We start from the raw sequence: 15,997 nt of genomic DNA on the forward strand, positions 1-15,997 counted from the left end.
TTATATTTCAGTAAGATTAACATTTTTAGAAACACTGCAAAGTTGAGAGCCATTATCTAAAATTTATTTACTGTTGATAGAATAAATTTCAGCACAAAAACAAAAATTCATGCAACTTTCTTTGACTAGGAAATGAAGGTTCAAAGCAATATTACATCAATTAAAATCTCATCAGGAGCTCATGGGATTCTATGATGCCCAATATATTTTATGACCTAATTCTGATCTCTAACCAAAAGGTGCAATTTGGGGAAGATTTTATTTCTTTTATTAGTTTTTTAGAAACATGTTGGATGTAGTCAGACAACAGCTTTAGCACAAAAAGTGGAACACCTTATTTGGTCCGCAAACAGGCCGTGTGCATACAACCATAGTAGTTTCAGTGACTTAACAAGAACAGTCAATGCATTTGAGTGATTAGAGATGTCAGACACTAAGGGGTAAAAAAACAGTTTCTACTGCAAGAACCTAGTATAAAGAAAGAGTTAAAGAGGAAAAACAAAATAGTCTTGCTGAAATTTTACAAGTGGACAAACAATTTAATGTCAGTCACATCTACATTTAATAATCAGATGTGAACAATGTTATGAAAGTGCAATTTTTTTTAAAGGTATTTTCTTAGAGCATCACAAATGAAACTGAAATCTATCTTGCTCTCATGAGTACATTCTTTCATCTTGGACATAATCACATCAATAAATTAACACAGTTTAAACATTAACAAATTGACAATCAAAATTGTAACTAATCACAAGTTACTTACATTTTTTTCTGAAATTTAAGACCTTGGTACAACACCTGGTTAGAAATATGGTTTGACTTGGCTGGCAGCCATTAGAGGTCATTCACAGAGGTCTGGACAAGAGTACACATCCGACAAGGGTTGACCAGAACTGAAAGCTCATTTAAAAGTCATTCATTTCAGATTATGGACTTCAATAGAGATATTATCTTATCTTGCTTTTAAGGTCAACTTGTATATTTTATTAAATGTTTTTGTTCAATAGACTGCCACTAATGACCTTCATCTACCTTTGATTATTATTATTTTTTTTATCAGGATCCTCCAGAGCTTCCTGGTTGTGTAAGCAGCCGCTCGAGGAAGTCTCCTTCCAGGCCCGGAATCCAAAGTTGGGACCTGACTCAGACGATGGCAGCCTAAGTAGTGGAACCTACAGTTTTTCTGGCGTTCCTCCAGCTTGCACTTCTTCTGACTCTCAGGCCTCCACCGCTCCCCAGAGCTGGTCTCAGGCCCAAGAGTCTGACTCACAACCTTGCTCCACCTCTGTGAAGGAGTCAGATATTTTAAGTGACGAAGATGACGATGGTTTCAGTGAGGGGGGCACGAGAAGGGACAGTGGGGACAGCAGTTCCCCAGCAAGTGCCATCGAAGCCCAGTTCCTCCATCTCAAGCTGTCGGAAGAAGCTGTGTCAAAATGCATTCTGGCACCTTGTGTCCAACCAGAGGGAATTGGGGACACTCCTGAGAGCCAACACAAGCCATTGCGAAGACACTACAATGGAGTTAAGAGAAAAACCAACAGTCTGAAGAAAAACAAGGAGTCACTGTTGCACATGAAGAACCAGAACAGGTCATTGGATAGTCAGACTGGTTCAGTGTCACCATGCGGTGTTGTGGACCTCAACACTCTGCTGGAAAGAGAGTTCAGCGTCCAAAGCCTGACATCCGTAGTGAATGAAGACTGTTTCTTTGATCGAGCTGAAAGCTGTGCGACAGACTCTGGAAATACCATGTCTACCTAGAATCCAATATGGGCAGAAAGAAAAATACTGTATATGACAGGCAGGTCATAGAGGCAAGGATGGTCAAAGGTCACGGCATTAAAAGTGGGGAAACCCGTGTGGCTTACAGCAGTCACTGCCAGGCAGGGTGTGAAGCTGTGCATGACTTTAGAAATCATTAAGTCTGACACCCTGCCACAGAGGGTGAGGTGCAAATGATCTCTTGGCTGGCAGACCTGGGTTTTCCACCTGAAGTAGAAAGGTGAGACAATTTCTCCCCAACTGATGACTGCAACAAATCCTCCGAGCACTGATGTCAGCTTCACCTCTTTTTTATTTTTCTCCACCAAACCATCTAAAAGACATATTACATTCCCCTCCTCTCCACATCTTGGGCTGATTGGCAGGTTTGATTTGATTTCTGACCTTTTCTGTGAAAAAAATGGGCAGAATGTCCTCGACTGTCAGTTACAGAGGATTGCTGACAGAGAGGGTGAACCAACAGTGTATACATAGTGACAGGGTATGGAGAAAGAATCAAGTTTCCTATGCATGGACTGAAATTATTCAGACAGGAGGTTTCCACATGAGTTCATATTGCCTGATGCATTTACTGTAATGTAACAAAACGCTGTAGATCACAGGGGCAAATTTGATTTAGGTGATCATGGACCTTATGAGCGTTTTGCCCCAAATCAAAAAATAACTGCAAATGGACAAAACTAAGCCTTTTTGCTGTATTTTGTGCACTAAAGTACACTGTTTGCCTACAAATTTGAATTATTTTTTTATCTGTACAGGTTCTGATACCATTACTGCTGTTTTTTAAGTTATTTCTTGGATTATTCTTGGTTGAGAAGCTTTTGGGTGACTGCTTGAACTTTAGGCTACAGATCTGATTGACTCTTAAATTAAAAAGATGCTAAAGTTTGCTGTTTCCTTCATTTTTAAAGCAGCCATTTGTATTTGGTTGCGCCACTGAAGATTGTTTTAATTCCTATGTTAATCACATTTGTAATCTCTCCTAACATTTCTGCATGCAGTATTTGTGACATTGTACAGTTACAAAATATGGCAGGAATTTGCAAAAAAATAAAAATAAAATTGCTGATATTTTTGTAGCCAGTTTGCCATAGAATAAATCTACATTTTGAGGTACTATTAAAAAAAAGGCAAACCACTTCTCTTCTGTGCAACTTTACCTTGCCTTTTAATGCTAGTATACCAATGAATGTGAATGCTCTATTCTTTTGGAAATGTTTTATAAATAAAAGCTTCACCTTGTGAATGACATCTAGAGACTAGTGTCTTCAGTTCTGCATTAACTTCCTTCTTATTGGCTGCATGGTGAATCAGCTCAGGGACGCAAAGTGTCTCCATGTCCTCCTTTAAATGGAAAAGGTATCTACTCAATATAATGCATGATTATGACAGAAGTGAGGCACAGAAAGCTAAGATTTGGAGAACTTTATTCCTGTGCATGGTTTAATATGCTAACAAGATATTTATTCCCAGTGGTTAATCTTTTGTTTTTGCTACTTCTTAAGCATCTCAGCAAGGATTGCACTTAGTTCATAACAGCAACACTAAATAGCCAAGTCTAATCCTCCAAAGCTTCTATCTTATAACCCTCAGGTGCATCCCTTCACCAACACAACTGAATCAAACGGCCGTTTGATGGTTTTCCAAACTTTTTTCCTGATGTTGAACTCAAAAGGAAGCTTGTTTTCTACAGTTGGTGACAGCAGCTGATGGTGGTCTAAACTTTGTTTTGTGGCACTTCCTCATCATCCCATTAACAATGAGGACTGTTGCTTAAGCAAAAAATAAATAAAAATAAACTGCAGACTAAAGGTTCCTATAATGTAAAGTGGCCATCATCCACAAAAAAGCACGATGAATTCTAGGAAAAGGCACAGACACCAGATCTGGAAAAAAAAATAAAAAATACTAATACAGAATTGTGACACACAAATCAAAGCAGCTATTTCCATGAAAATGTATACTTACTCCATTAACTTTCATAGTAACTATTCTATTGGGATTTTATATCATTGACTACCATTACATAGCACACGTCACTGTGAAGAAGATAAGAATGAAACTGAAAGCCTACTGAGATAATTAAACTTATAGGTCTGGTTATGACCTTATATATTAGGGAAGCATCTAAAAGGTAACTAGTGGAACTGCAGAGACCCATAACATGGTCAAGAAGGGCTGCTGGCCAAATGAGAATAAATTCATTGGGTTACAAGTTTAAAAACCACATGGTATAAAACTAACAACCTTGAATCATGTTGTGGGGATACTTTTCTTCAGGATGGACTGGGAAGCTGGGCTGAGTTGATGGTGAGGTGGATTAATCTAAATACAGGGCAAGACTGGAAGATAACCAGTTAGAGGCTGCAAAAGACTTGAGACGAGGGCGGAGCCTCACCTTCCAGCAGGACGGCAACACCAAAACTGTTATCTACAAAATAATGGCTCTCACAGAAACATGTTCATCTGTAAGATTGGCCAAAAAATGAAGGTCTCTAGATGGGAAAGACATAATCCAAAAAGACTGACTCAGGAAGAAGAATCCAAAGGCACACGTCAGATTCTTAATGCTAGCGACTTGTAAAACCTATTTTTATTTCCTCGTCAATGTTTTGGACCATCACACAAAATTCTTTTAAAAGGAACACAATCATCTAAGTGTGCTTGCATTTAGAAAAAGCAAGGCACAGTTGATGCTAAATGGTCTAGTTGGAAACAAAACCTGTTTTGCATGCAGTTCAAACAAATCTATGTCTGTTTAATATTATAAAGTTGATAATAGAAATGTTGATGAGACAGAACTCCCCTATGATTACATTGTTGATACACAATGCATAAAATCAGACAGTCAGAGACCTTATAATAGCTCATGAAAATACTGCAGAGTCCAAAGAGGTGTCTGCACCACTGCACAGCCATACCTCATTAGCACATCACTACCCTGCTGCTCCTCTGCGTGACATAATTTCTCACCATTAAAATCAGCCACGTTCCCTAACTTACCAAAATAAAAGCTCGGCATAGCGCTGCATCACTCAGGATTTCTTTAAGGCCAGAATGAACTGTAGAACGGAGTATATCTATCCATGGGAACTTTCCATTGCTGCAAGAGATTATCACCCATCTCTCATCAAAACGGAACGAAGTCGCTTTCTGGCAAGTCAACCTAAGCGCACCATCTGTCGCACTGGCAGGGAGCAGCAGCACCATGTTCTGCTGGTAAAAACCTGCTCTAATATTCAAAAATTAGTCTTTAAAACACTTTCGTGTAATATTTGAATAATAACTACAGCTTCAAGTTTATTCACAACATTCATTTTTCTTACAAAGAGTTTTAATTTGATAAAACAAAACTGGTAATATTTCATGACGTTGGCTCATTTACTAGTAGCTTTGGCATACGTACAAACAATGACTTACATAATCAATAAAATATGTACTGAGAGAATGTAAAAAAAGAAAAAAGATGGTTAAAAATGATTTTACTATGAGTTCTGATCCTTATTTTGTCTGGTTTCTTATTTGAGATGACAAATCCACAGCAATTTCCGCAGCCCTTTAAGCTCCGTCTCCCAAGTGATGGAGCAATACACACTTGAATGAAAAAAATTGTCCTGGATGTGGAGCTGCCATGTTCCCGTTCTCTACATCACACTGAAAGCACTGACATTTCTTTCAGCTCCCACAGGACAAGGTGTTAGATAGAAATGAAAAAAGAAATGGGACATAAAGAGATACTCACCAGGAGCTGCTATGGGCAACTAGCTGCTTTCTTTCCCTTTGCAAAAACGCATGGAAGGCAAGCAGAACTTGTACACCACTCATGTGTTTCAAATGACTTATTTCTCCCTGGGTGCAAAGAGAATGTTTAAAAATGCATGTCTGTGCCAGGTGGAAATGTCAAAGCTAAGAGCAATGTGTTGTCTTTCTGTGCTAACAGAGGCTATTAGTGGGCTCCTTTTGGTTTCTATGCTTGTTTTCAGCACGGTTGTGGAGCACTTGGCATCTCCTTAAACGCGTCCACTGAAGTGTGGTGATTCCTCCCCAGGTGCTTCAGTTTGAGTTCTTCTCTAAAGTTGTAGCTAAAAAGGCTGGGGTCATTGGTGCAGAGGTGAGCGTAGGAGTCCGATAAGGCCCTTATGTGGGGTATGGTGAGCTCGGTTGGGCGCAAAACAGGGTCCACGTCTGCCCTCTGCATCATTTCCTGCGTCAGCTCCAAGCGGCACGCCTCCGGAAACAGCATTCTGAGGACAGATGGCAGGAGACATGATGGTACAGATTTCCACATTGAGGTGGCTTTGATGTATTAATATTCATGCAGTTTTAATGGCATTTCAAAATTCAAACAGAAATATATTATTCCTTAGCAATTATTGCTAAATCTGAGAAGTTAATCGAAATCACACAAATAATCTGCTCATGAATGATTAATTTTCTCTCCTGCAACCGACAGTGCCTTATTCACCTCCCTTGAATTTGTCCATATTGTTCCATATTAAAGCCACAAACTTTGAACTATTTTAATAATAAGACAAAGCATAGTTTTGTAGAGGGAGGAAAATGATTAAATAATCTAAATTAATGCTATTTGAGTGCATACTGCAGTAATTTTTCTGATATCCCTGAATAAATTCTAGTGCTACAATCTGCCTTTAAATAGAAGAATCTGTTGACAGAACAACTATTAGTGGCGTATTCTGCAAACCTGGCCAGGTAAGGATTTGAGGCAAGATTTGAACATTGATGTTAACAGATGTTTTCCATGCAATCTGACAGATCATAATAATCAAACAGGAATGAGCAAAACATAAAATACCAGTAACAAATTGTGACTGCAACACAGCAAAAGTTTATAGGGTGTGAATTCTTTTGCACGGCTCTAGGAGTGAAGGAGTGTCAGTGATCAAACACTGACATGAAATCAAAACATTGATTTACATTTTTCTTTATATTAAAGTCAACACAGACAAGCTCAAGATTTTAGTTTCTAGACATTTTTCTGTCTGAAAATGTTCATCTATATTCATCTTTAGTCCGTTAGAGAACATTAGCCACTTCCAGATGCTGCAGAGACTCTTAAGGTGCATCAATGCTGAAGGCTGCCTCTGAAATTTGGTACAGCTGCCGCCAACCTACTGCTCTTGCATAAAACAGTCTGCCTCGTCTTCCTGTGCCACCTCAGTGAGTCATAATTACCGCTCTCTCACACAGCCTGGGTTCTTTTGTTATCCAGGCCTACATACGCTTCCCCAACAACCACAGCGGCGATGGGCAGCGATTGGATGCATGTGGATGAGTGGGCTTGTTGCTACTGGTTTTTGAACAGAGTTTTGAAGTTGCTTTAATGTTAAGGGTTTTGGTTACAGAAATGCTTGTCAGAGCACTGCATGCAAAAAAAAAAAAGTCAATCAAAAAGCAGCCTAATTTATGATGAGATGAAGACACTGCTGTCAGAGCGCAGAATGAAAAATGTATAGAGAGAATGACAGATGAGGACGAGCCAAGACTAAACAGTAAAAAGTTGAGGATAGTGATCTTCTAAGCCCCACCAAGTTTTATAACTGTGCTCACCCGATTCCTTTATGGCAGTGCTTCCGACGGAACTGGAAAACGTTCCTGACTACTTTCTCCACCAGCTTGAATGGCTGTTGAATCTGAGGCTTGACCAGAGGGGTGAAGTGAACTACTCCCACGTCCACCTACGCACACACACAAACACAGTAAGCGCAAATAACAGCAGGGTGAGGTGCAGAGCAGAGACCTTGAAAATGGATTGCAGAAAGAGTGCTGACTGAAATGTGTGTGTGGAGGCGTGCGTGCAGCATGAAAGCACAGACAGGTGTGATGGGAGAGAAGAATGCAAGAGTGTAGAGAGGAATGGTGCAGAGAAAGCTTACCTGAACAATGCCCAGAGAGGTACAAAGCAGAACAAAAAGAGACAATAGGAATGATCAACTCGCTGTGCAAAAACAAAAAGAAGAGGCAGAATAAGATGACGCAGCATGGCTGGTTGCCTGGCAGGTTAGGTCCAGTTGCCACAGTAACATCTGTGAGACAAACCCAAGAAACTGAGTCTTCCTGTGTTGCTGCATCATCTGGGAATTTCTTCATAATCGTAAGCCCGATTTCCCAGTTTACAGCATGTTTTCTATGCAGAGAGTGGTTATCAATGCAGAAAGAACAGATGCAGTGTACTTTGGAAAAGTATACATACTCTGAACTTTTTCATATTTTATCATGCCACATGTGGCATGTATTTGAGTTTGTGCATTTAGAGGCATCAGATCAAGAGAGACTGGGTACCTATGCACCGCACATTTTTCAGACGAATGTTTTTCAACAAAGAGTTTAGACCAAAATGCATCACTTTCTTTCAAGGTCGTTTCAGAGTTATGCTCCTTCGAACGTTACTTTTTGTCTAAAAAGAGTCTTTAAAATCTGAAAAAATTCAAGTTTTGGAAATACTTTTTATGGGGGAAAATAAACTACATAAAACCATGCCCTATGTTTTCCTTTTTATTAAATGTTTATTAAATAAAAGCTTCAGTGGCCAGCTGTGACACACAAACATTTTCTTGCACTGCTTACAATACACCAAGCACATTGAGGTATCCAATCACCAATGAATAAGTATGCAAATACAGTAGAACCTTCGTATCCACATTGGTTTGTATTACTACACACTGTGGAAACAGTCTTAGCTACAGCAGAACCTAAAATATACACTATTCCTCAACTGTGCTTTTGGGGGTGCAGACAATTAGCAGCAAGGATCAATGGCACTCTTGGATTGGCTGCTTTGCAGACTTCAACTAATAGAATGTGAAGTAAGTATGTCGGCTCCCAAACTGTATTTTCTTTTTGATATTTTCTAAATAAAATTTGAATTTTCTGTGAATAATTTCCAGCTATGCTCCACAGAGAAGTCAGCAAGTAATGTACAGTGAATTGGTGGGGGTCCACTGTGATATAAAAAAGGTTGATGATGCAGTTAACCCTTAAACTGATGGTGCCGCCTCCTGAGAATGGCCCCATGAGCAGTGAGTGACATCACTCATATCAAAAGCTAACATTCAGGAGGGTAAGTATGTCAATCAACAGGATAACAACCAAAACAATTTTTTTTTGTGCAGAAATGAATAATAAAGTTTAAAAAAATACAGTTATTAATATAGCAAAGCATGTAGGGCTCAAGTTGATGCTCATTTTCACATAGCAATATACTGTAGATAAATCTAGATTAAACATTTTGTGTATATTGCAGTTCAACTGCTCCACTTTCACCACCACAAACATTCCAATCATGGTTTTGGGAATCTGAGTTGAACTACAGTTTAAGTACCAGAGATAAACCCGGCTGCACTTTCATACACACCTGATCCTTCTTGTGTCAGTTTTAAGTGGACAAGACACGATGTAGGTGGAACTATTCCAGACTCAGAAGAACCTGTTTGTTAGAACTGGGAATTTCAAGTCAATATTTCTGTAACAAATCTGTAAATAAAATATTATCCTGAGGACAAACCCCACCTCCAACTTAGATTTCACGGAGTTAAAATAAAAAGACGTCTAATTCTGCTCAACAGCTCTCCTGCTGTGAATGAAGGCCCTGCGGAGCTCCTCGTGCACCCTTCCTGCTTATATTTCTGGATTGTGACTCACTCATTCGCAGCTGCCTGTTTGCTTTGGGCTTGGGGCTGGCGTCGATAATTAGGGGAGGAAAGCTAAAGTGGTCCAAGGGCGTGTAGAGGGTTCCTAATGAAAGTTTGAAATACCCCTCTTTCTCTTTGAACAGCAGAAGTAGCATTTGGAGAGGCACTTCTAAACTGCCGCACTATCTCTTGTCAGATCTATAGATCCCAGTGTATCCCAGCATAGCCTGCCTGTTGCTGAGCTTCCTGCCGCAGTGGCGTTTAATGGGCCAGCAGCAGTGGGGACCGACAGTCTCAACAGCCCTGAAAGCTGTGCACCAGAATTGAGAATGCTTTAAAGTCTTTGGTGCAGCATAAGATAACAGTACCAGGACAATAGAAAAAAATATTTTCTAGTTATAAGTGAATGCATCTTTAAATAAAGCTTCTGTTTTACTTCAAATGTTGATTTTTGTCATATTAAATTCTAAATAATGTCTAAATAATGACCCCGGGCTCTTGCAGTGATTGATAACCCTTTCAGTTCAGTTTTATGTAAGGGCTTTGAGGCAGGGAATGTCAAGGGCATCAATGGGCCTTGGCGGCATCATTTTTATTTCCATCATGAGGATGGATTTATCCTACTGTCATATAAACAACATGTTAAGAATTTGATCAGGATTTTATACCTGGACCTGCAAATAACTTTTCTCAGTCTTTCAGTTACGCAACATCAGACCACCATCTGCAAGGAAGACGCAATAAAAAGGAATGCCTTTAATTTCACTCTCTGCTGGAATAATAAGGCCATTTATATTCCACAATTTATGATTTAGGAGAGGAGCAAAGGGAAAAAGTCGATATTGGGCCTATACAGGCAGCAGCAATTCACCCATCAGCTTGTCCAAGTCACTTTGCTGCTATGATTTATGTATGGCCTTATTACATGGTTCGACTGGGTAGCACCACTGTAATATATCCCTCTGGCTGCCATTAATTCTTCACCGATAACCCCAACATGCAAGGGAACTCCATCTTAAATCACATGCAGTCACCTGGCCCCTCTGCAGGAGGTGTTATGGACATGCTGTTCTACTAAAAAAACCCTAACACGGTTCTGGTCAGAGGGTCATATACACACAAGATATGGCATCAATGTCATTTTGATATTGAGCTTTTAAAAACTGAGGTGAATTTTTTCTGGGTGGAAGTATTATGTAACTCAACTTATGTAGTTATTTTAAGAAACAACTGATGGGTGCACTAATCTACAGTCAAAATTAGACATAATAGCTCATCATCGCTCATACCTCCTTATTAGGTACAGCAGCAACACAATGCATTTATGTATGTAAATGTAGTGAACCTTCATAGTAAATATACCAAGCATCAGAGGCTCTGACTCTGAAAATGGAATTGTTGGCACGCTGGTCTGAGTATTTTTTGAAACTGCTGATCTATTAGGATTTTCACACACTGTCATCTTAAATGTTTCCAAAGTATGGCTTGAAACAGAGGAAACAGTGAATGGCAGATGAATTTGCAAAGTTAGCCACTGATGTCAAAGTAGAAGGAGAAAATTGGTTTGAAATATCAGAAAGTCAAAGTAGCTAAAGTACCCATTGGTTATATCTCAAAAAAAGATGGGCTACCATGGCAGAGTACAACTATTAGGTAAAAACAAGAAATGAGTAAAAGCTCCCACTGTCTCTCCAGAAATGGAAAAAAAAGATTATCTGGCTTATTGACTTTTAATTTCATAGCAATATTTAGATGAAAATATTGCTTTAAAAACAGTTCAAATAAATCAATAAAAAGCCTTAAATTAATTATATATACAATTCTCTGTTGGGTGTCTGTAAACTTGACTGAACTGAGTCTCTAACCTTTGGTGCCATATTCTAATTTTCAAGGCCAGTGGACTTTAGGATCATGCTTACAATGTTAAACATTTTGTCTTCTCGTTCAGTTGTCTTCTCCTGTGCTTCAAAAGGGAAGTGAATGTAAGCCAGATAAAGATTAACAATTCTCTGATGTCAGTAACTTCTTTAATTGGTATGTAAATAAGTTAACACAGATTTATTTTTCATATTAAAATGTTATATAAGTATATGTATTTAATAATCTTTCTCTGGCTATAATTGGTTTAACATAATCAGTTTGGGAGAGAGAAAAAAACTTCAAACACTCAAACAAACTTTGAACTTTTGCTTCTCATCTTATTTTATACTAATTAATCTGATTAACCCACATTGATTCCTTGAATTCCAACTTACAAAAAAGGCATTCTACTGAAAGAAAGTCGAATTTCTATTCACAACACTTGCGAGAAGGGCATAACATGAGAAACTTCAACCTCAAAATTCCATAACTACTTCTGTCCACAGCTCAAGACCTTTTAACTACCACATGGGAACAAAACATTGACGTACATATTGACATTTTTGCATATTACCATATTTCCTCGCTGACCTTCCCATAGCTCAGCAGGTACTCCATTACTCCAGCTTTGCCCTATGATTCTCTAGCTCCTTTTCATCCTATTCCACCTCTGATGCGTCTTTCCCTGAGAGTTCTTGCCCGACGGGGTGTGAGTAGTAATTTGTCATGTCCCTCTAAGCGTAACCAAGACGAGATGGCAGGGGCCTGGGGCACCACCTGAACCACAAGGACTTGTGCTTACTTACATAATGGAAGGTACCAAGGAGAAGAAGGGAAATGGAAGAAAGCTCTAAAACAACCAGGGAATATAAGAGAGAGAAGCTCACAGAGAACGTGCAACAAAAACTGTGAGACTTGCATTAATCATGACAATACCTTAGGAAGACAACCTCCATTACATCAGTGGAAGTAGGCAGCCTCTTGAAGGAAGATACTTCCACTCCACTCACCATCTTTATACAGGATTCATATGCATTTTCCCATATTAAAAATTCTCCAGTCCTACAATTTTGATTTCAAAAACGGAACAATTAATATTTATCACAGACATATTTTATTGCATTATGTACTGTACATATATTATTTTCAATAGGCCCATATTTTTAAATAAAAAAACTTTTCAATGCTTCTCTGAAATATTTTTATTTTCTATGAACCTGGTTTTGAGCTTTCATGAGCTGTGAAACCCTGGTCATCAAAACTAAAATATTTGTAGTGCTGACATATAAAACTGTGTGTAATGAATATATCTTATGCAAATTGCGTTAACCTTTCTATAATCTAAATTGTTGCGATGCACCTGTATATGCACATTGAAACTGAACTCAAGCCTTTCTGCATAAATACTGTGTTGACAGCAACATCACAGCAATCAGACAACACCTTGCATCTAATCTGTGAACAAACCGTCCTTGCAAGACGATGAGCATGAAAACCAATTACGTGAGGGAAGAACATAAAAGAGAAAAAATGCTAATTGATCGATAAAAGCCCCTCGTGTGGGCAAAAAGGACAGAGGCCGGCCAAGCTGTGCCTCAGAGCCATGCTGCAGAAAAAGCTTGAGAGCTGTGCTGTGAGCGATAAAACAAAGGGGACCACACTCACAACAGTCTGCAACATCTTCACACATCACAGCCTCGCACATCTGCACTCACTGGGTTTATGTCAACTGCATGTTGCTCTTTTTTCTCCTTCTCCTTTTTCCTTCATTCCTTCCACTCCCTGGATTATCCATTTATTTATTTATTGTGTTCCCGAAACAACAACACAGCATCAGCACTTAAGATCTCATCCGTTACCATGAGAAATGTCACACATGCCAGGCTGGCTGTAATGTGTCTGCGGGAAAGAAGAAAATTTCTTGACTGGCTGCAGCGGTATTCCATGAGGAGTTCTGGGAATGTAGTGTTGTTGAAGGTCGACTGTGTGCACCAACCCACATGCTGGCCAGATCTCATTTGAAGGAAAAGGTGTCTTGGGGATAGTTTAGCAAAAAGAATGCTAGGTAGACAGCTGAGTTAAACAAACAGATCAATACTTTCACCAATTGGCTGTAGGCACCTTATATATAAGACCGCAAATATCATTACAACCAAAAGAAGATTGCTGTAGGTGAGGAACTGGTTTGTTTATTAGCCCATGCAGCAATAAAAAATATCATAGATCTGCATTTAGAACTATATTAGGTCGATTAATCTTATCCTCTTCACCCCTCCCCCCAACACACACATTGTCCGCTTTGTCATTCATGAATCACGGCCATCTAAACCACTCCCCTTCTGTGATAAATGTCCTCTACAGAGAGGAAAGAAAGACATGCAAAGACAGGATCGCAGCTGTGAGTTTTAGTCTCCTGCTGACTGATTAAGATGATGCTCTGGGGATGGTCAGTTTTGGGATGACGGGGAAAACTGCTCCTGCGGCTTCTGGACCAACACGTAAACAAATACAAAACACCCTCTGATTTAAAGGTTGGAGCTGCTGATTTGATCTTTAAACCTAATGGTAGCAGACATTTCTTCTGTATAAACTAGATTGCCCCCCCCCAGTTGTGCAGCGAGTCTGATGAGAAATATTATCACGCGTTTACATCTTCGGCACTTCTTATCTTGTAGCAACAGGATAGCAACACTGCCACATTATGACTGCTGCAATTTAATGTAAGTATGTGATATTTATGACAGAGGTTTGCAACTGCTGTAGCAAACCACTGCAATGACAACATCTTGAACTTTTTCACATTTTCTCTTATTACAAACATAGCCTCATTATGTAATTTATTGGGAATGTCGATATTATCGACATGTTTTAATATTGTCGACTTAAAATTGTTGGACATGTTGACCGCCGAACTTATCTTCTAACCTTGCAAATGCATATTTCCCGCCAGTTATTTCAGAAAGCAAAATTCATTATGACATATTCCAAGCCTGTTTCTTGTCATTTTGCTTAATATGGCTTACATATTAATCAACTCAAAAGTGTCATAAAAAAATACTAATGTCAAAAAAGTCATTAATGGAAGCTTGTGGTGTTATAACCTAATCAGCTAATTAACTCATAACACCTGCAAAGGTTCATTGAGCAGGTGACCTTTAAATGGTCTCTCACCCTGGGTCAATAGGCAACTCTTGTGCGGAAGACTGTAACTAACAAAAGATAGCTGTCTAAAAGACAGATAGTCATTCCTGAAGAAGTGAATGTAGATAGTTTTCAGAAGCCTGACATTTCTGATAAAAACATCCAATTTTGATTAGTTTAATCTGATATCAAATTTTCTGAGAAACTGGATTTGAGTTTTCATTAGTCACAATCACATTTTCCTTATTTTGAATGGCATTACTAAAATATATGATCTTTTATCTGATATTCTAACTTACACACACATACATGGAGAGTTGTTTCATGCAAAAATAAAGATTTAGGGTCCCAGCATACTTCATTCAAAGCCGATCAGGCAACGTGCAATCACGCGGTTGCAAACCTTTCATTCAATAGCGTAAACTACACCTGGGGCACAAACAAATAAATGTACCTCTAGGAGCCATTTATGTTGATTCCTGTGCTTATCTCCAATATTAGTGTTCAGTGCCCATGTTTCATTTGGGCACTGAGTATGTCGAAGGGCGATGAGGTAACTTAAGGTTAAGAGATTCTGTTCAGGTGTTGTTAATACAAAGGAGCAAACGGTTTGGCTTGGTTTTGATTTGTCAGGTTTTTTTAATCTAAATTGAAATGGAAAGATAATTTACATTGCGAAGGAAATAAATGACTTCATGATTATAAATCCAAACGAATATCTGCATAAAGAACCTTAATTGAGAACACACAAAACCAACGCCTACCAGCAATGACAGCAACCAGTAGCCTAAAATATAGGATTTTACACTGAATAATTAACAAAATACTGTTTTTTTTTTTTTTTTTCAATGTGGAGCTTCTTTTATCAGTCTTCGTTAATTTCAGAATTTAGCTATTCATGAAGAATTTCATAATGGTGTTTTACTTTTTAACACTTTGTAAAACTACTTTATATTCTTATTTTCTTAGATCTGCTTTTATTTCTGAATCTTTTTATTTCATGCTCTTATATTCACATAAGGAGATGAAGTTTACTCTGTAGAAGGGATCCAATCAGAGCACAGTTTGCTGTCTCTCAAGAGACAGCAAACTTTGCCACATCTCCATCAGTGTCTGCAAAGCCTGCTGTGCTGATGCAGGAGAAACAAATTCTGTTAGGGATAACTACCTTGGTACCACACCAGCCAAAATAGAAATGTTAAATCATGTTGCCCAGTTTCAATAGCAAACACTTGCATATCATCTCAGAGTTCTCCAATCGCCTTCATATTGCCTGCTAAACATTTTTTCACAATGACTTTGTGAATCCAGTTGATTCACCACATGATGCTAGTTTCACTAAACAAGGCTCAGGAGGGAAAACTGTGATTGTTCACTAATTTAATTAGTTACTTAGTTTCCCTTTGGGAACAATAAAGTATTTTTGAATTGAATAAAGGTTGGAGGAGTAGTTTGTAAGAAACAAATGCTACAAGACCAGCTCCAGAGAAAACTCCACCCCCTCATTTGAATATAGGAACTTGAGATAATAAAGTCCTTAAATAAATTAGCTTCACAAA

At 38.7% G+C, this 15,997-nt stretch overlaps 2 protein-coding genes across 3 annotated transcripts in view; one reads left to right on the forward strand and one right to left on the reverse strand.

Moving 5' to 3' along the window:
• Nucleotides 1–3,036, forward strand: part of tiam2a (TIAM Rac1 associated GEF 2a) — a 73,527-nt gene extending 70,491 nt beyond the window's left edge. Inside the window, 1 exon segment of the mRNA XM_055038167.1 lies at nt 1,061–3,036. Within this exon segment, the coding sequence (XP_054894142.1) occupies nt 1,061–1,764 (704 nt within the window). The 3' untranslated portion in view covers nt 1,765–3,036.
• The window catches only part of tfb1m (transcription factor B1, mitochondrial), a 31,586-nt gene continuing 18,604 nt past the window's right edge, over nt 3,016–15,997 (reverse strand). For both annotated transcript variants that reach the window (XM_055038174.1, XM_055038173.1), the window contains exons 7-8: nt 7,357–7,484; nt 3,016–6,029 (exon numbers count right to left, since the gene is read on the reverse strand). In XM_055038174.1, the coding sequence (XP_054894149.1) occupies nt 5,765–6,029; nt 7,357–7,484 (393 nt within the window). In that variant the 3' untranslated portion in view covers nt 3,016–5,764. The remainder of the gene's footprint in view (nt 6,030–7,356; nt 7,485–15,997) is intronic.

The sequence above is a fragment of the Poeciliopsis prolifica genome, unplaced genomic scaffold, assembly GCF_027474105.1.
Source record: "Poeciliopsis prolifica strain line A6 unplaced genomic scaffold, Auburn_PproV2 SCAFFOLD013, whole genome shotgun sequence".
Classification (NCBI taxonomy): Eukaryota; Metazoa; Chordata; class Actinopteri; order Cyprinodontiformes; family Poeciliidae; genus Poeciliopsis; species Poeciliopsis prolifica.